The sequence below is a fragment of the Cardiocondyla obscurior genome, linkage group LG04 (assembly GCF_019399895.1).
Source record: "Cardiocondyla obscurior isolate alpha-2009 linkage group LG04, Cobs3.1, whole genome shotgun sequence".
NCBI lineage: Eukaryota > Metazoa > Arthropoda > Insecta > Hymenoptera > Formicidae > Cardiocondyla > Cardiocondyla obscurior.
The window spans coordinates 7,364,246-7,384,691 of record NC_091867.1 but is presented as its reverse complement, the minus strand read 5'-3'; the positions used below and the strand labels follow the sequence as shown (position 1 = coordinate 7,384,691).

The window sequence follows — 20,446 nt, the reverse complement described above, 5'->3', positions numbered from 1 at the left end:
ACCGGGGGGAAAATTCGCTCGATCGCGACGGCCGCGGGGGCGGGGAAGGGTAAGTAGGGTAGAGACGGAATATCTGGGGGAATCCGTCGGCAGTGCGTGATACGTTGTTGCGTCGGTTGGACTCGCTGGTTATTTCGAAGCGTTGGAAAACAGTGCACGTCACGTTGCGGTGTTCCGGGTACGTTTCCCGTCGTCGTCGTCGACGGAAAAAGCGAGACCGAGAGAGAAGTGCGGCCCAGTCGCGTCGCTAATCGCTCGCGGCCGTTGGAAGCCGGCGTCGTTACGTAGCATCTCGGTGCGGACCTTATTGCGCGCCTCGCCTCCTCGTCCCCGTTCCTCCCCGCGCCATTTCGCGGCCCGTCCGCCCGGCGGCCGCTGCTGCGTCTCGCCAGAAACGCGCCAAGTGCATGCGACCGTAGGCCGTCGGCGGAGGATGTTGGACCGCGACACGGCGATACACCTCGTCGCCGGAGGGTGAGTATCGAGGGGGTACGAGCTAATCGCCCAGAGACCCGTGATCCTCTATTTACGCGCCGCCGAGTTGAGAACAGCTGCCGATCGTGGAATCTCAAACGTCTTCAATAACCGATTATTTTTCGGGCAACGCACTTCCGCAACGGGGGCCCCGGCTTTGCGTCGCGCGCCAGCCTCGGCGGTTCCGCCGGATGGTTTCTACGCAGTTTTTCTCTGCGGCTGTGTTCGATTTCGAGCGATCCTGATCGCCCCGAGGGTGGCCGGGATGCGCATCGCATAAATCGGTCACCGCCAATCGAATTGCGGAAGTCTGTCCTAACCTAACTTGGCCGAGCAATCTGTTTGACGGTGTTCGTATCCGACTAGAAGTTAATTTGAGCTAAATCGGGATTAGGAGGAATCGAAGCGAAGCTCTCTAATCCGGATTGCGGTTTTTCCGATCGGATGAATTCCAATTCAATCCTAATCTTCGTCTCTAATCGGTATGTATTTGATAATTATATTCGATGACGAGACGAGGGACGGCAGTAAGTAAACATGATGTACTTGATATTGAACGAATAAATTAGATTGCACACGATCAAAATTAATAATTAACCAATTAACGCTAATTGCATATTCGGATTTACACGTTGTAATAATTAAGAATATCCTCTTGCAGCGACATACATGCAGCGATGTGTTGTCTTGTTGTTGTTTACACCCAGTACATTTCGCAAACGATGACAGATCGGCCGGCCGGATTCGCAATTGGCTTTACTAAGCTGAAATACGAGACTCTAGCTCACGGCATCGCCTGTCACTCGGCAAGGAATTTGACGACGCAGTTATATTAAACTCGATGTCGGGCGCCACGTACGTACGCATTCGTTACCTGTCGCGTACACACGCGCACGTGGCACACGAACACCGCGGAAAGAATAACTTGTAATATCTCCGCTGTCGCGGACGTGAAGTTACGCCGCGATACGCGCGACAAGATCACGAATAATTCTTACAATTTTTACTTGCAGTGCAATTTTATATCTACCCGTTGCGCCTTTGCGACCCTTTGCATTCGTGTATGGAGCTCCTTCATACGGTCGTTAATTCGCGATCGAGTCTTCGATTGACGAATATTGACTCTGTGCAATGCGGAGTAGCCGCTAAAATATTCACGAGATTAGCCATGATTACGTCATACGCGTTGACTCTCGCTGAAAGAAGATCGTATTTCAGGACACGTGAATCGCGAATGCGGAATCCGGCGCTCGGGAAAGTAACACGAGACTCCGCCGACTACCTCTATCACAATTCAAGAGCCTATTTCGCCGTTATGGCGATACAGATTGCGCTTATTGATGCAACTCTTCTATCTATCGGTGCGCGCCACGGGAGATTATAAATACTTGGAATCGTGAGATCGGGGTCTCGCAATTTTGTCTTTTGACAAATTATTAAACTTAACTTCTGACCCTCTCTGATAAATAAATACCTGTACACTCAAACTGTAATTAAACTTGCAATTAGGTTACGGTTTAAATTATAATTATGGGCGGACCAAGCTCCTTAGTTTACTTCACGTAGTTCCGCGACGCGATTTATCAGTTCCTGTAATTAAAAATCCCATAGTTTTCCAATGTTTATTGTTCAATCACTTTTTAGCGGTCTCTGGTTATCAGCAATTTTAATAACTGCCGATCGTGCGAGGTCAAATTTAGCATTCCCTCTTTTTCTTTCTTTTTTTTTATTTTATTTCTTTTAATTCAGAAGTAGATCAATTGAAAAGTCAAGTAACTAAACTTGCTTAGTGCTAAGACCAGTATTTCCTGCTTGACAACGAGGAGCAGCTAAACGATTTATTTACCTCGAAATACTACGCGTTGGAAATTCCATTCTAAAACTTGATGAATTTACAAAACTCGTTACGTAGTCGGAACCGGTGTAAACGTAATGAACACAGGAAATTTCTATTATAAATTAGTAAAAGTCACAAGAGAAAGGAATGAAAAGTTGAATATTTTCTTTTAAGTTGAAACGTTATGAAGGCGAATAAAATAAAAATATTAAATAAAAAATGCCGGTCGAGTTTAAACTCAGATCCTCGGATTTTTAATTAAAAGTACAGCTTGCATGCCTTATTTAAATATTAAGAACCTCAAAAGTGAGTGGACTTCGACAAGTACAAATATCGAACTGATAATAAGTCGTAACGATAAATAGCGGTTCACCAACACCCTGCTAATCATGTTACAACGCGATTGTAACAAGTCTAATTGGAAAGATTCGCGAGATTGTGTCAGTAAAGTTCCCCGCGAGAGTTCGCGCCGAATAAATATTACTGTTTTATACGAGTTGTGCGAAATGAGAGTTATCACTTTTACCGTTATCTCGACAATTATTTGTAATTTTTATCTCTTCGTAATTTCTAGTCTGATAAGATAAAAATCAGATTATATTTGTGGCAAACACTTCGTTCTTCACATTTAATTCTGTTTATAAACATTATAAATTATAATTTTTATCGAAACTTTGTTATAATTATAGCTGTTTTTAATTCGAACTATACAGGCATTGTTAATAATTAGTTGATGCTTGCCGCATCACCACACGTAAAGACGTTACAATTTCACCTGATTGCCAGCTGATAAGATAAAATTAAAAAGATCAGTAATAAAAAATTTTCTGAATAACACTAACTGCTTTTTTATACTTTTAGAGTGGCCGGCACGGCAGGAGCAATAGTAACGTGTCCGCTTGAGGTGGTAAAGACCCGATTACAGTCGTCGTCTTCCGGTTTCCATCCACCACCGTTGAGCAAGGAGTTCACGTCTGGTCATCCGACATGCAAGGGCTCACCGACGCCCGAACAACGCAGAAGGCTGTGCACTGGATACCCCAGGTGAAATAATACGAGAACATTAAGGGAGAAATATATTAAAGGCTAAATGAGGTTCATTTAAGCGACAGTTTTAACTTATCTGTACATTATTTCAGTAAATGGCTATTTACAATGGATAGCAATTTAATTTTAAGATCTTTGATTAACTGTTCTCGATTTCTTTTCCAGGTACTCCAGTCACTTCGTGGCCCTTTCACATTTCGGTGTCTCAACCTCACCTCCGGATCCTTCCCGGCACGCGCCGGGTATTTATCAATGTTTACGATACATCATCAAGCACGAGGGTGCCCGGGGACTATTCAAAGGTCTGGGCCCGAATCTCATTGGCGTGGCACCCTCTAGAGCGATCTACTTTTGCGCATACTCTAAGAGCAAAGTCGCGTTCAATGCGATTCTACCTCCGGATACTCCGATTGTTCACGTCTTCTCCGCGTCCTGCGCCGGTAAGACTCTTTTAGTATTTGCGCATAATTATAAGAAATGTAAAAAAATAAGCAGCAGCGTTATAAATAGCTTGCATACGGACAACAGGTAGCGATATAAAATATGTATGTCGGGAAGTCAATCTAGAACTTATTAGAAGAATTTTTTTTTCTATAATACTGATAGTTTAAAATTGAAATTCTGAATGTTCATCGATAAAGTTTGGTCCGCATTAGTTTTAATACGAATGATTGTGCTCGTTCGGTGACAGTCGATAAATTACAGTCAACAAGACTGTTTCTTGGACGATAAAGAATTTATCATTTAACACGAAGCTGAACTTCGGCCCGGCTAGTTGTCTATTGTAGATCTGTTCGCAGGGGAGCCATGCAATTGGCACGTGTGTTTTCGCGACATGATTGTTTACCATTTGCATCGCTTTGCGTAAGTGCGGACTTGCCTTAGAATTTTTTAACTGCGGATTTATTCGGTCGTTTGACACGGTAAAGACTTCGTATATTAAAGGAGAAGAAATCGTTACATGTCAAGGCATACTCGAGACAAAAGTTATACCGTGAATAAAACTGCTATACAAGATGAACAAACAGAAGTTCACTTTATATACGTGTTTCTGAAATTAAAAAAAAAATTATGCTTGAAGCAATTAAAAATAATACTTCGGTCTTAGATGCAAAAGAAATTACATTTAATTTTTGCTTCTTAAATCGAATAATGAAATGATTAATCATACATTTTCGTTCTCAATCTTTATGCCTCCATTGGCATCGCACGATCCGGCGATAACGATTGTTTGCTCTGGGATAGAGTCTAATCTCCGGCACAATTACCGTCATTGACAGTTGAGTGTTATTTATATCATTCACACATCTCGCGTCCGCGCGAGAGTACGGATTATCTCGATTGCAAAGAACAATTCTATCATGCGTGCATTTACACGAGATAAGCGGTATTACATAATGTTACGCCGGCGCATGTTTTTCGAACGTTTTACAACTTCGGCTCATAATAGCTTTTATCGCCGTTTATCTTTAATATGCCATAGTGAGTCCTCGCTCTTTTTTCGATGGCTTTGAAGTGCTCTCCCGAAATTAACTGAGATAAAAAAAACCAGATAAATCAGCATCTTTCGTAAACAGAAGGCGGCCTTAAAAAAGCGGTATGTGTAACGTTAAAGAGACATGTTATATGCTTAACAGCGTCTTTTTTGTAACAAACCTAAGGCATTTTATTGTAAATTCGTCGTGTTATTAGCATTTATAATTTTGCCAAGTGATGTCAACGTAGACTTGGCAGTCGAAGTCGTAGTCTTAATCAATTTAAGTGACAGAGACAGAGTTTATTATTGTAATTCATGCCGCCGTAAATTCTATCTGTGGTATTCTAGCAAAAATCGATGATAAATTTTAGTCGACGTTTAGAATTTTTATTTTTTATTTTATTTTATTTTATTTTTTTTTAATAATAGTACCTTGAACCGCTCGATCGTGTCTAGTATCTGCTTCTTTATCTTTACATCGTTCAGCCTTGAATAGTTTTTCGGATGTAGGAAATCAAGGTACGTGTCCAACGACCTCCCTTCTTTCTCCTTCCTTTCGGTCCCTTTCCTCCCTTTCTCTACCTCCCCTTTTCCCCTTTCCTCTGTCGCTTCGCCGACAAGCGAGAGTGCCGACAATGTGCGTCTATTTATAGCCGTTCTCAGCGCGTAATTCAATGCCTTCCTCGCGTCTTGCATCGTGCGAGCGTAACTCTGTCATCGAAGAGTCATCGCGGTGCAGCCGGAATTACGTTGTAATTGAAGAATAATGTAGTATAGGGAGAAAACGAGAGATCGCTGAACGTAACTACTGTTCCCGTAAAGTCTTCAGATCCGTACGCAACGTTACATAATTACGATAGCACGTAATTCACGAACGACATCGAATGTCTCCTCTAAACCGGCTCCGTTAGGTGTTCGTTCTGCGTCACGCAATATTTTAAATGGCGCAAAAAAATAAGCGAGATGTAAACAAATCGCGGCGCTATTGCGCTTTAAACGCGTAGTATTCTCGGTTGTGTAATACTCGTGGATTATCCGTTTATTCCCGGCGTAATAACCGTGCGTAAAATAGTACAATGCTCCGATCTTTCGCAAAAATGAGACACGAGTACACTGAGAGAGGAAAAGGTTGTACTAAACGTGCACAAGAAATGTTAATTAATGCTTTTAACACTTTCCATAAATAGAGATGAATCTACCAAGGTCTCGGAATTAAGTCTCTTGTGCTTTACAGTTTTATTCGAAATTTCAAAATCGCGCTGATTTTCCTTAAAGGAGAGAAAAAGGTTGTTGTTTCGGTTGAGTACTAGTACTTGTTGCAAGTCTATCTCCGTTCTAAATCCGAATACGGTTGAAAGTAACGAGAAACAATGTAACAACGGAGTGCGAGTTCAATAAACGGTCGTTCACTTTTCCAGGTTTCACCGCGTGTACATTGACAAATCCGATTTGGTTTATAAAAACCAGACTACAGCTGGACCACCGATCGCAAAAAGTCACAGCGATAGAATGCATGCGGAGGATATATCGTCACTCGGTAAGACATTAGATCTTATTTTTTTTTTCATCGCGATTTACGAAGCCCCGGATGCCACCGTGTCGTGCGAGGTAAATTAGCATTTATTTCTTAAATTAATAAAATCGCAGATACGTTCCTACATATTGAAATAGTTTCGCAGTCGCTGCTTAGACTTTTAATTAATTCCGAAACGTTTCTAATTGATTTCTAAGACCTGTGAAAGGAATTTCTTATACTTGCTCGAGCTACCTTTTGTGGAGAAAAAAAAACCATGCTAAAGCTAACGAAATAATGATCTTTATTGGTTAGCAACGTTTGATTTCAACGTTTATACGAATTGTTTGCTCTCGCTGTTTTATTTCTGTTTATGGACACGTGTCAAATCGAATGTGTTACTTGGAGAGGGTGATTGCACAGTTTATACGCATACACGTACCGAAATTGCATTCGGCATGTCGGAATCGGGCCAGCTTCAAAACTGGCACCATGAATAGCGCGCCTGCAAATAGTGCACGCGGGTAAAAATATCGTGGAAAATTCCAACGCTGCGTTGGGCAATGCTCGGTGTAATAAATAAATTTGTACATATCCCGTCATCTTCTCGTACATCATTACGCGGACTCGTACGTAAAATTGGAAATATAAATTGGCGTAAGTACATAAGGCACAGTTTTGCACAAATAACTTTATATAAGTAATCACGGCTCCGTCACGAATGCAGAAAAATAATGAGGAAGCGAGAACGTAATAACGCAACAGAAACGCACATGCAGATGCTGTGCATATTTTTCATCGCGATAAAAAGTGAGAGAAGCGCTTACCTACGAATTAATAAATTGCAGGTTGGGTATCAAATATTTTTGGCTTTCTTATCGCAGATATGAATGTTCGGTTTAATCCCATCTTTCATCGAGCATGCAGATATCACGTGTGCTCTCCCTCGAATCGTTACGTTTCAATATATCGTTGATAAAAGACATTGTACCGCTATTATTTAATTATTTAAACATTTGACTTGCATATCCTTTCCCGTGTAACGTCACGGTTAATTATTATACGATTATTCTATTTTTACGTTATGTATAATATAATTCTCATTAATTATTAATTCATGAGCTGGCCATTTAAAAAGGTTTAACCGATTATTAATAGTGTATTAATGATGTATTAATAAGGTTTATATTGTGAAATGTAAAACAGTAAGAAAATTTTACATATTATTGAAATAAATTTGATTAAGTCGTTGCGTTCATTTACGTTCTGGTTTACTTCTTGCAGGGTATCCTGGGATTTTACAAAGGTATCGTTGCGTCCTACGTAGGCATAAGTGAGACTGTGATACACTTTGTGATATACGAAGCTGTGAAGGCGTGGCTAGCTACACACAGGTCGCGAGTTTCTCAAACGGATGACAGAAAAACGTTCCGTGACTTTATTGAATTTATGGCAGCAGGTTCATTCTCAAAAACGATAGCATCAAGCATCGCCTATCCTCACGGTAAAAATGTTAAAAATATGTTTACTTCAGTTAAATTTGTGTATCATTTTTTACTGTTAACATTTTAGTTCGGTTTACAGGTTTTTATATATATATAGTATTTTTATCTCATTGGCGAACAGTGATATTCTTTTTCTGTCACTGGCTCGCAAAAATTCTCCGAGTGGGTCTAAAGATAACGCCAGCTATATTTGCAATGCGTGCCAAACACTCTGTGTGTAATTACGCTTTTATATCTATTGACAGACAATGTGGCATTTCTGGCTTAAGTAAAATAATATTAGGTTTATACTGCTATACTGCACTTGCGTTTAAATAATTTCGCAAATCATTGTTATCGTACACAGATCGCGTGCATATTTCCGCAGAAGATTGCCAAATTGCATATGAAATCGAGCATTTCTATTCAGAGATAACTGCGTCGTATCGCGCTATGTTCTTCCGATCGTTACGATAATAGAAAATCAATTTTAAGATTTCCGGTGTACTTTATTAATTTATCCTGTTTTATTTGAATATCAGCAAAGTCGTGTTGCTAACGCAAAATTCTTATACGTACGGATCTTTTCCAATTATTTAAAATTTAATAAACTAAACATAAGTCAAGAATGTAATATCTTGTTCTCTTTATTCTATTTAGAAGTCGCAAGGACTCGATTACGGGAAGAGGGCACTAAGTACCGCACATTTTGGCAAACTTTGAACACCGTGTGGCTGGAAGAAGGTCCAAAGGGTCTTTACCGCGGTCTTGGAACCCAGCTAATCCGGCAAATTCCTAACACCGCTATCATAATGGCAACGTATGAAGCGGTAGTATATGTATTGACTCGACACTTTCGGCCAGTTACGGTAACAACAACCAGTACCGACGTGACATCGGAATTCTACAACGAGGCTAAAGCGAAGAGACAATTGGCCTAGGACTTACTTACGGCCCCCGAATAAAGGGCCACCTGTCAGCCACTTTTCCTGCACCAGTATGTGAATACTGTACCGGGAAAGCATCCCAAGATCTAACCGCATATCTAAGAGCATCGAGAGCAGTTGGAAACGTGTTCGATGACCTAGTTGTTGCTCCAGGTACTCGAAAAGGTACCAGCTCTTTGGTCACACTGTGTTGTAAGAGTGCAGCAAAAAGTAGTCCTTCCTCCTTTCAGATAGCGTGTACATATCCAGACACGGACTCGCTGTATCTCGCAGGGAGAAAGAGGGGTGAGGGAGAGAAATGGGAAATTGAGAGAAGCAGATTTTGTTTAGCGTCGGATAGACAAAGGCTGAGACATCGCTTCTCGTTCGCAAAACTGTGGACGTGCGTGAATATCGCGAAAAGTAGGTTTGTATTGTGTCAAAAAACTTGTTTGAGGCAAGATTTCTCTCTGATCTAGAAACTAAACTAACTTTGAATCCAAAACGTGCGAAGCTCACGTACAATAGTCACAGTATAGACATTAGATTTTTGATCTAAAAGGTTTGGGTTGCTGTTCTCTTAATTACAATTTGTAATTTTTCTTTGCAACTTTTTCATTTTTTTGTTTGCTAATGTATATATAAACATCGATTCTGAATTTATGAACTACGTCAGATAATTTCGATTCTTCTGTTGTATCAAGTAAAATGTTTTTGTTAGAATCGATTATGTCAATTAGTTCTGAGCAGTAATAGAATATTATAGAGACACTTTTCTTAAAAGTTTTCACACTTAGAGATCTAGTAAAATTCGTATTATGCGTTTGTAAAATTGTGGTAAATATATATTGAATTTTATGAAAATAATTATTTTATTTCATATTTCATATAAATTTTAAGTTGTATATCAAGCAATGTTAAAAATTTGAATATTAAAACTTTATTTTGATATTAGTATATCCAAGAAACGTTACCAGAAATAATACATTAAAAAAAATTATTGAACTGTGACTGAACAATCTATTAATTTTTTACAAGTTTATATATATTTGTGTTAAAATTTTATTACACTTAAATGATATATGAGACATGTTTCAAAGATTCTGAATTTAACTAAATACAAACTGCAGTTAAATAATGTATGTACGTGTGTACATTTATTGTGTCGTAGCATATGTAATAACATATGCTACTTACATTACCAATTATTTCTAATACATTTGATAATTTTAGAAAAATGCATAATTCTTGAATAAATTTTTTTTGTTTTGTAGAAAATGCAATATAAATAATTATGTACTTGTATCAAAGAAGATTCAGAACCTTTGAAAACCGCTTCCTACATTTTATAAAATTTTATAAAGAGTTTTTTCATAAATTCAATTTCACTTCATCATGGCGATAATTTTTTTTGATTATATTCTTTATTTTACTACATACTTCCTCGTATGTTTCTCAAGTTCGCCAGATTTCGACAATGTAGATTTTCTTGTCGATTTTACTAATGTGCGATAACACGCAATTAGTTGTTAACGAACTGATATATATATATAATATATATATATATATATATATATATATTTTAACTTATTCTTAGAGACAGAAAAGCAACAATATTAATGTTAGAATACTTGTCAGAGGATTAGCACGTACTAGGCTGTTCTGATTGTTTCCACTTTATTTATGTAGAACGACGTCGCGATAATATGTACATATCGAATCGTAGGCTTTAGCTACCTACATTTATAGGCGTTCATATATAACATTAATCAATGTAATCGCATGATGTACGATCTTTAACGAGAGAATTAAGAGTATTACAAGCACACGAAATAGTCGTCGCTATTTGTTTCTTGGACTATTCCGAGATACTATTTTTATAATAAAGTACTACGAAAGCGAGTTTGTCGATTTGAAAAACTTTAAAAGTTGCTTCGCGAAAAAAATAATAATTTTCTTTTCCAAATTATTAAAAAGTAATTTCTCTCAGTCTTTATTTACAAGTATTCTTTAATTTTTGTTTATTAAAGCATAATACAAAATTACAATGTCAATTTAAAACGTTCAAATATTTTATTACGATAACTTTATGTTTTCCAATGCGTGCCATTATATATATTTTTGTTTCCGCAACAGTTATATAATTCTGTAATAGTGAAGTTATTTTACGTCTGTTCTAGAATTAAATTTTATATATTTTTAATTATGTTTCACGCAGTTTTTGCAATGTTCAAAAGCATATGTTTATATATTTTAAAGCCGTATATTCAGGGCGATGCTTGATCGGTTAATAATCTGGTATACTATAGTTCCGATCAAATAACCGAGAACGAGAGTATATAAGTAATATATGCGGGTTTACTGGTCATTTTACTGGTTATCTAAGGAGAGCCTTTCTTCATGTTATACGTAATGAAGCTGTGATTTTATTTTATTCATTACCAGTGGAGCTTGGCGCTTGTCAATACAGCAGATTGTACAATGTTTATATAGAATTTACGTACTCTGTCCTATAAGTCGTATAAACTAGATTTAGAAGTAACTAAGGAGAAATACGAATTTTTCAAGGATAACAGAAGTTTACTTGCTTGTCTTTCAATGAATTCAGGATAACTTAGTGAAAATGTAGTTTTCGCTAATAAACTTAGTTATGTAAGAAAGTGCAGGACAAGGGAGTTCATCTCACTTGATCAAGTCTCAAAACGAAGCCTGACGAAACTAAAGAGAACTATGCGACTTTTAGAACACTGTATACTACCGATACGTTAATTGTTAACATCTTGTTGAGATCTCTATGATACTGTTGTCAATTGTAAAATGTAATGCTCCAGAAAGATGCAGATTCTAAGTGCCAGGCTGTTATTAATCGTGTATAGTCATTTGCGCAAGGAAGTCATAAAGGGAATCGCGAAAATATATTAAAATCGAAGGCATGTGCCAAGTAAAGAGTGTATACATATTAAATAGGAAGTCGTTGAGATAAGCAATTAATTTTTTTAACAAAGTCAAGAACGGCGAGCGAAAAATGTAAAGAGAACGAGAGAGAGAGGGAGAGAGAGAGAAATATTTCGTATATTCACGAGAAGCGAGCGTTTCGTTAAAGACTGATGTTGTACAATTACTTAGCGTAGCGTGAGAAAATCAATGCGTATACAAATATGCGAAGATCCTGTAATTGCGAGAAGTAGCGTCCACAGAAATGGAAAATTAATTTAAGTTTCAGGAAACACGAAGTACCAAAAGCGTCGTTATTTTTCTAACTAAAGCATTTTATTCGTTTTTCACTCATACGTTCGGACAGACTGTCGGATTTAACAAGCTTAATTGCAAAACGCTAATCAAACTCACTCGAATCTAACGAAAAAAAAAACCACAAGGCATGGTTTTCTCAGAGACAAAGCCTCGTACATGTAAAAAAAAAAATGAACAAAAAATTATTGTACATTTTCAATTTATTTTTTTATGTAGATTTACCTTCCCGATTGTATTGTCGATTACAGGGTATCTTTTATTATGTACATATGTATAAGCTTGCGATACCCGGTAAGAAACCTGTACGGATAAATTTATGTGTACATAGATATCTCAATAAAGAGTCCTATCTTAAAAAATTCATATAAAATTGTGTTTTTTACTTAACCCGCTTTGCTTTATTTTATTTTATTTTAATTTTGCCGTTTTTGTCTTGGTTTTATTTTATTAGAAGAAATCCATAAAGTCCATAAAGAGCGCGGTCTTAAACAAAACTCGGGACATTTTAAATACCTGCCGAATGAAGTCTTCATCCTTCTGACCATATTCAACGCGGCGCGTCTCATACTATTGTTGTCGACGACGGTGGAGATTCGTAGCGGATCTTCTCGAGACTATTTTCGCCGTTTCGGCCAATGCCGCGGTCCAGAAAATAGCAACCATTACAAAAAAGGCGTGATTACGGGGTCAGCGGGAACGGCAACCATTACAAAATGGGCAGGGCCACGAAATGAGCGGGAACGGCGCACTGACCGTGTCACTGTCTTACTCGTTCTATGCTTTTAATACTTTCCGAGCGTTTTCGGACACTACGCCGCGAAACTCCGAGATTCATAGGTATGTAATCTTGTTTAATTGTAATTTTTCAATTATTTATACGGGCGTATATGGTTAAATTACCGTTTTCTTTTATTGTAATCGAGGATTAAACATTATTCATTTGATTGTTAATGTATTTTTTAATAACAAAATATAAATAATGGAAAAATATTGACGTCGACAAATGCTGTTTTTTTAACTGCAGCTTCGCCGATCGCATCTTATTCTCTCGTTTAGTTCACGTATTATTAATGGATATTAATATTGTGACAATAATGACTTAAAAAATTAATATAATTTTAATGCTGAACAGTATCGATTTATCGAAACTCCGCCGTGGGTTAACTCGCGTCCGAGCAAATGGCGGCCGCAGAGCGGTGCACAGTGGCACGTAACGACTGGCTCCGACTGAGATTATCGTACTCCGATGGCAATCCCACACGATGACGTGATGGCGAACGATCCAGCGCAGCTTGTAGGCGACGAGTGCCGCATCTGCCTCAAGTCCTGCACAGAGGCGTGCCAGCGGCTGTTTCGCGACGACGGCGGAATACCGGAGAAACTGATGGCTGTCGCCGCCGTGCAGGTTATATTTTCTCTTTTTACTTTTATCCGCTTTGTTTTGAATCACGTCGGAAATCTCCTTCGCTCATGGTCCTCTCCAAAACCACCTTTCCGTATCCGCGACAATTCGCGAATCCACATAGGTGCCGGAGAGATTCTCACCGAGATAAAAATAATGACACTGGTGGAATTAAAGCGCGGCGGAGAGGAAGCGTATATTTTACGAAACATAGTATAATAAAGCATGGTATAATATTTTGCACATGATTTATAATGTGCTTAAAAAGTATATATGAAGATTGGTAACTGGCACTTCCTTTGCATCTCCTTGATCCTTGAAGAAGCCTTCTGTTATACCAGGGTATGAACCTCCTACAATCCTTACTCATATATATATATATATATATATATATATATATATATATATATATATATATATATATATATTTTTTTTATTCTACTTTTGTATAGTTTATCTGGGCAAAACTGACACCTTAAATTGCAGGTGTTGGAGGGAGATGGCCTGCCAACTTGCATCTGTTTATCCTGCAATCATCTGCTGGACATGTCTTATGACTTTAGATGCCAGATTCAAAACACAGATGTCAAGCTGCGCCAGATTCTGCAGGCACAGATTCAGCCTGAGCTGCATGAGAAAGATGCAAAGGATAGCTTGATAATCAAGGATATGGTGTCCCTGTCTAATGTGGTGTCTTGTAAAAAGGATAATCATACTCTAGGACAAGATATTTACTCTTCCCATGATATTGTTACACTTGACAATACTGCTGTTCAGATGTCAGACATGCTGATCAGTGATGAATCTCATATAAGCCACAAGTTTATGCAAAAGACAAAGATTATGGAGCCAGATGAAAAAGATGCGTCTTATGCACTTAAAGAAAATGTACATAATGAAGAAATAATGGAAGTAGCTTTGTGTCACGAGGTACATGTGGATAATACAGTTGTTGATCACTCAGATCAATTATCTAATTCGACAACAGAAGACAGATGCGTTAAGCAGGAGCAAGAGTTAATGCTGCCTGAAGACAATGAGATAGAGAATTTAACGGACGAGAATAGGGAAGACACGTTAAAAATACAAGTTAAAAACGACGTGTTGCTGGAAGACTTTGACAGTCATGATATTTCGAAGGAGATCGCGGCATTAAAAACAGACAATCAAAATGCAAAAGGCGCAAACTGCAGTGACGACGAGGAAAAACCACTGATAAACAGGACCACCAGACAGAAGTGCCTGCATTGCATCAAATCGTTCGCGACGAAATTAGCGCTGCAGCGACACATGAACGTGCACAAACACAAGACGAAGCTGCGCTACGTATGCGTTGTGTGCGATAAACAGTTCTCGAATATCGATAAATTGAAAATTCACGTGGTCACATGCCACGACACTCAAATGACAGAGAATAAAGCATCTCAAGATGACAAGCGGGTGAACAAAGTGTCGGCGAAAATCACTAGAAGCGGCACTGTAGTGGATAGTGCGAGAGAGGAAAAGAAAAATTTTAAGTACACATGTAAAATCTGCTCGAAGCAATTCATATACCAGAAGTCCTTTTTATCTCATTCAAAAACCCATGCCGAGTACAATACAAACGCGTCGGATGACGTACTCGATCAGTCCACGAATAAGGCAACAGACGAGCAGAATAATAAAATGTCGATGTTCAGAGAAAACGAATCAGAGGAAGAAGAGGAAGAAGAAGACGACGACGACAGTGACTTGCCGATTGAAAGTCTGCAGTGTACTCAGTGCGGCAAGCTTTTTGCCACGAAAAGAAATCTGAAAAGACACATCTCGACGCACAGTGGCTTGAAGTTTAATTGTTCGACATGTGGTAAAGGATTTTCAAGGATTGACAAGCTGAAGGATCACGAACAGTCAAAGCACAAAGAGGAAATATTTGGTAATACTGACGATGAAGATGACGACGAAGAGGATAACGAGAGCAAAATCAACGAGAATTCCGAGAACCGAAAGAAGGCAAGTTTACTTGTATGAATTTCGCATACTTACAATTATTATAATTCTTGTTTGTATAAAGACAAGTAATAAAGACTCTATTGATTTAATTTTAATAAATTAATTTTCTCATTGCAGGATCGACATAACAGGCCACACAAATGCGTGCTCTGTCCGAAGGCGTTTGCACAGGCTCAGTCTTTGGCAAATCACGTAGAGAGGCATAAACGGGTAAAGGATACGCAGAAACGTTTTCTTTGTGAAAAGTGTAGCAAGTGCTTTGCTCAGAGTGGCTCTCTGGTGGCGCATATGCGCACGCACACCGGTATCAAGCCGTACGTGTGCAACGTGTGCAACCGCGCCTTCACCAAAAGCACGTACCTGCAGTTGCATTTAAGAACTCATAGCGGTGAGAAACCGTACATTTGCCAATACTGCAGCAGAGCGTTTGCACGGGCGAATACTTTGGCGCGGCACATCACCATGCACACTGGCGAGGCCAAGTATCATTGTACCATCTGCACCAAGTCCTTCCGACGACTGACTTCGTTGAACGAGCACACGTACACGCACACTGGTCAACGGCCGTACGCGTGCAAGTTATGTACAAAAAGATACAATAATGCTGGTTCGTTATACGCTCATACGAAGAAATGCAAGGCGCAGCAGTTGTCTACCTCGACGACGACTGCGTTCGCGGTGTCCACAACGGACAGCGCGCCGCAGCAAAACGACACGTCCATGCCACAGCTTCTGATTTACTCCCAGAGAAAGCTCGTAGAAGAGACAACTGTTGGTCAGGTCGTATCCACGCCACAATACATGGTAACGAATGTGCATAATCAAAAAACAGTGCCGGCGAACGTGATCCAACCCTTCACCGTAGAAGACCCTAATATGTATAATTCGAAGCAGTTTAAAAACTCATATTATGCTATTTATCCAAATATGTAATAACGTTATCAACCTTCTCATTGCGATCCCGATTGATTGTCTTTACCCAGTGATTTTTTTATAGTTTGACGATTTAAAAGAATAAAAGTTGGGTAAGTTAATCATCTGAAATAATATTGCAATAGAAAAGATTTCATGAATCAATTTAAAAATTAAATATTGGATTTTTTTTTTTAATTAAAAAGTATTTTACTTATATGAAGAATTCCAATATATTGATTAAAATAATTATAATATATATTGCTGCGAAAGAATTCTTTAAATGGCAGGTATTGTGCTCGAACCTGTAAGTGCAGTAGTATTTCACGTCTCAGGTTATAGAAGTTAAAAGGTCTCGATATAAAATGTACAAAATATATAAAAAAAAATCACGTTAAAATTAAAAAAGAGTTAGAAATGTCGATTGACAACTATATATAAAATTATATGAAATAAGTTCATGGACATGAAAATGGAATGAGTTATGAGATGAAATGCTCGATATATTTCAGAGTAATCCAAAATAATGTATATAAAATAAATTCGAATATATTTTTATAATATCTACATGTCGCGTTATATGTACTACTAGGTAGAAAAATACTATTGAATCGCATGCAAATAAAATTGACGGAAAATAATATTTTATGCATAAGCAATGGGTTGTATCCAAGTATAATTTAATTAGATTGAGTTGTTAAAATAAATAAGGGTTATTTTTAATTTGTGCTTTTTTCAATTTAAGTTTGATAATAAATGAGCTATGTCAATTATATTTATATATATATATATATATATATATATATATATATATATATATATATATATATTTTACTACAGATTATTTTTTAATTTTTTAAGTGCATGTGTTTTTCAACTTATTATTTTAAGCTTTCAATTAAAAAATTTTTTGCACTTAAATTTAGTCAGTCCAGCTATTTCTTGTGTCCATGAATGACTTATGCAATATTGATTTAGTAATTTTTTTGTGTATTAATTTGAATAATTCTTTTATTGCAAATATGTATGCACTATCTAAATTATTAATACGCGTCTCGTTATTATTAGAAACTGTAATGGTATAAATTATATATTTCCATTTGAACCTTTTTCCGTAGCGATAGTATTACGAGAGATCCCATTGCTCTTTAATTAAAAAAAAAGGGGGGAAACTTAATAATTATTTTATATTAATTGACAGTAACAAACCAGTTTAGATAATGTAATATAATAGATGTAAAGTTTTTTTAGTACGAAGACTGGAATGCTGTAGATCGTTATACTATTAAAATAAATATAGATGATAATAACATTGTGTCTACTTGATAAAAAGAATATTTTCTCTGAAATTAATATTAGACGCATCTCGCGAAAAGTAATTCTTCATTATACTTCTACTGTATTTATGTAAAACGACGATCGATTTTCATATGATATTTACAAAAATGTAATGTATAGCGTGTTTTAAATGAAGATCGAATATATATACTTATTATATATATATATATATATATATTATATATATTTGTAAATAATTTAAAATGTAAATTATATCACGTCTTTATGTAAAAGTAGCAGATGTTCTGAAAGTGGCTCGCTTGTACTTTTACGCAGCGAATACTAGCAGAGCTAATTCAATGCAATATTTTATAATAAAGTTTATATAAAAATAATTATGTGTGCGTAATTCTCTCTTCAACAAAATAACGACTTATTAAAATGACAAGACATTTCCATCTCCACTCATTTTATCGTCAAGCTATAAGCGTCTTAAGGACGACTTATATCATTTCAGCTGTAAAACGCCGTTTATACGAATTTCCCTCGGAGGACCGGAAAAATCGTTAATTCCCGATGTTACCCCGACTCGCATGAAAGAAAAATGATCGCCCGCTGTGTTTTCAGGCGTGGAAATATTAAATTGTATCCCTGCGGGTCCTCGCAGAACCGAAAGGCGACGCTCGACCGCGGAGGGTGTCCGAGATCACTAACCAATATTTAATCAACTTTGCAGGAGAGAATATTATTCTCCGGACAAATCAAGGACATATGTATCAGACCGCCGAGGGGAGGAGGCCGACACGTTCGTCGAATTGATATCAAAGACACACGCATCTCGCGTTGCCCTATCGAGGAACAATGGCGTACTTCCAGAGGTGAGTCGCTTCTTCTTTATAAAAATTTAGAAGTTATTATATCTGTATTTTTGCTTTTAATTAAATATCGGAAAGTTGGATAATTCTGAAATCAATAAATAATTAAAAAACACATTTTTTTCCTTGTATGATTTACGTAAAATGTTGGCAGTTTGTTTTTGAGCATTTTTTTTTTTTTTTTAAATAAAATCCAGCTTAATCCCAACACGCGTAACAATATTGTAATATTATCGCAGCAAAAGCGCAACATCTCGATTTTAATTTCAAATATTTCCTCAGAGTTATATATTCCAATGTTCCCTTATTTATTCGCGAGCGAGGAGGTGCCCCGGCATCGGCACGACTCCTCGTTCATTATATACAGGATTTATTCAACAGAATACGCCTATGTGGCGTTTGCTTGTGTGTCGTCCGGAGATCTGCACAGCGGCAGCGTGCGACACACGTTCCGCGTGCCGGGAACGGGATTCCCTTGGGATAAGATTCGGGAAAGAGGGTGGAACACCGCGGCTGCTCTCATCGTGGCGTTCGCCCTTTCTCTTTTTCGTTTTCTCGTGAGAACAAGTGCAAAACAAATGTCGCACAGAACCCAGCCGACCGATGCGCACCGCCGTGAAAATTGTTTCTCTAGGTCGAAGTAAATCATATTTTCCCTCGCCCCTGCGTATCGCGCCTCGCGAAAAACGTGAGAAATTCTAATTCGTTTGGGGTTCCTCAGTTCACGTGAAATATGCAACGAGTGTTAAAAATGATCGCGCTTCCTGAAAGCTTTATTTGGCTATTTTGAGCTTAATGAATTTGAGCGCGGTGAATGGATTACGTTTATCAAAAATTCGACGAAGTCTTTCCGCGCGGATCGACGGAAATAATAATAATCTAGGGTTCTAATTTAAAACGATAATTATTGATCTACTTCTTCGTCGTATAATTCTTTACCTTTAATATCTATTGGTATTTCCGGAAATGTTTTTAACCCCCCAGTTTCTATCTATTTATTGTAAATAATTTTAGCAAACTTAATTTTCCACGCGACGAACGTGATAAAGTATGCATTAATCATTATCATTACATTTGGCTTATAGTGTTACGGTTATTTAAAACAGAGAGATCATTTAATTAGTATCAAAATTACATTAGTTTAATCCGCAATAAAAAGCGTCAAATATTACAAAAAAGAAACTGATTTTTACACATTTAATACATTTATTAAGAAGTATTATATTAAATTTCTCTCTCTGTTTCTTGCTTCCTTTTCATTTCTCGTTTTCTTGCTTAACCCTCAAGCGGTACACCATTATGGCAACTCTCTTTCTGCTTGCGTTTTTCTAACGAGCCAGCTCTAAAGCTTTTTTTTCTAAATCGACATGCCATTAAAAGTAAAGAATAAAAAAAAGTTATACGTTGAGAACATGTAAAAAAAAAAATGCAAGAAAATTATAAAAAATTTCAACGTTTGAAAGTCAAACTGGGCTACCAGTGTACCATTTGAGGGCTAATATGTCGGTGTCCGAATGCGAGTAATTCAGACGTGTCGGCGTCGACGCGGATGACCCGGCCTGCGTGATATCCAGGATATCATATCCTTCGCACGGCACGGCACAGCACGCTGCGGGTGTAAACAGCCCCGATGATCCTCGGCGCGATACGGGACGCGGGTGCAGCAGCCACCTGCAGACTCGTCGCGTCCACTGGACCAGCCAGGACGCAGCATCGTCCTCCGTCGCTGGCGTCTCCGCGCTCGGGATCGATCGCGGCGTCGAGGGTGATAGGAGGGCTGGCCAGAGGGGCGCGTCATCGAATGATAGCACTCATTCGGGCTGATGGCCGTTCGGGGTAGAGGGTTGCCTGGTCTCCGGGCCGGGGCTGGTTGCGCGTAAATCTCGAAAGGGGTGGAAGCCCGGAATCGGCGACGCGGGGCGGCGTTTCAACCCCCGTTCTCGTCGTAGGGGATGGTCTAGCTACCGGCGAATCAGC

General features: G+C 38.2%; 2 protein-coding genes across 6 annotated transcripts; both read left to right on the top strand.

Annotated features, from left to right (window-relative positions):
* Positions 1-83: 83 nt before the first annotated feature.
* On the top strand, positions 84-12,380 carry Rim2 (replication in mitochondria 2). 5 transcript variants are annotated; one of them, XR_011545600.1, is made up of 7 exons: positions 84-474; positions 3,173-3,355; positions 3,524-3,798; positions 6,254-6,372; positions 7,633-7,852; positions 8,493-8,932; positions 9,010-12,380. XR_011545600.1 is itself a non-coding variant. In XM_070655006.1 (7 exons), exons 2-7 carry the CDS (start codon positions 1,316-1,318, stop codon positions 8,771-8,773), a joined length of 1,092 nt encoding a protein of 363 aa, XP_070511107.1. In that variant the 5' UTR covers positions 548-1,001; positions 1,136-1,315; the 3' UTR covers positions 8,774-12,380. The 5 variants fall into 5 exon arrangements, 3 of the variants coding, with proteins under 3 accessions (XP_070511105.1, XP_070511107.1, XP_070511106.1); XR_011545599.1 differs by having other exon boundaries at positions 8,493-8,944; XM_070655006.1 differs by lacking the exon at positions 84-474 and adding exons at positions 548-1,001; positions 1,136-1,329 and having other exon boundaries at positions 8,493-12,380.
* Positions 12,381-12,774: 394 nt separating this feature from the next.
* LOC139101660 (zinc finger protein 271-like) lies at positions 12,775-18,071 on the top strand. The gene is made up of 4 exons (XM_070654992.1): positions 12,775-12,847; positions 13,143-13,415; positions 13,899-15,404; positions 15,522-18,071. The coding sequence occupies exons 2-4, from the start codon at positions 13,257-13,259 to the stop codon at positions 16,335-16,337; spliced, it is 2,481 nt and encodes an 826-aa protein (XP_070511093.1). The 5' UTR covers positions 12,775-12,847; positions 13,143-13,256; the 3' UTR covers positions 16,338-18,071.
* Positions 18,072-20,446: the final 2,375 nt, after the last annotated feature.

Coding starts and splice junctions, on each gene's coding strand:
- LOC139101660 (XM_070654992.1), top strand. CDS start 13,257: ATGGCAATCCCACACGATGACGTGATGGCGAACGATCCAGCGCAGCTT. Junction 13,416..13,898: donor TGGCTGTCGCCGCCGTGCAG/GTTATATTTTCT, acceptor CTTAAATTGCAG/GTGTTGGAGGGAGATGGCCT. Junction 15,405..15,521: donor ATTCCGAGAACCGAAAGAAG/GCAAGTTTACTT, acceptor TTCTCATTGCAG/GATCGACATAACAGGCCACA.
- Rim2 (XM_070655004.1), top strand. CDS start 434: ATGTTGGACCGCGACACGGCGATACACCTCGTCGCCGGAGG. Junction 3,799..6,253: donor CTTCTCCGCGTCCTGCGCCG/GTAAGACTCTTT, acceptor TCACTTTTCCAG/GTTTCACCGCGTGTACATTG. Junction 6,373..7,632: donor GGAGGATATATCGTCACTCG/GTAAGACATTAG, acceptor TACTTCTTGCAG/GGTATCCTGGGATTTTACAA.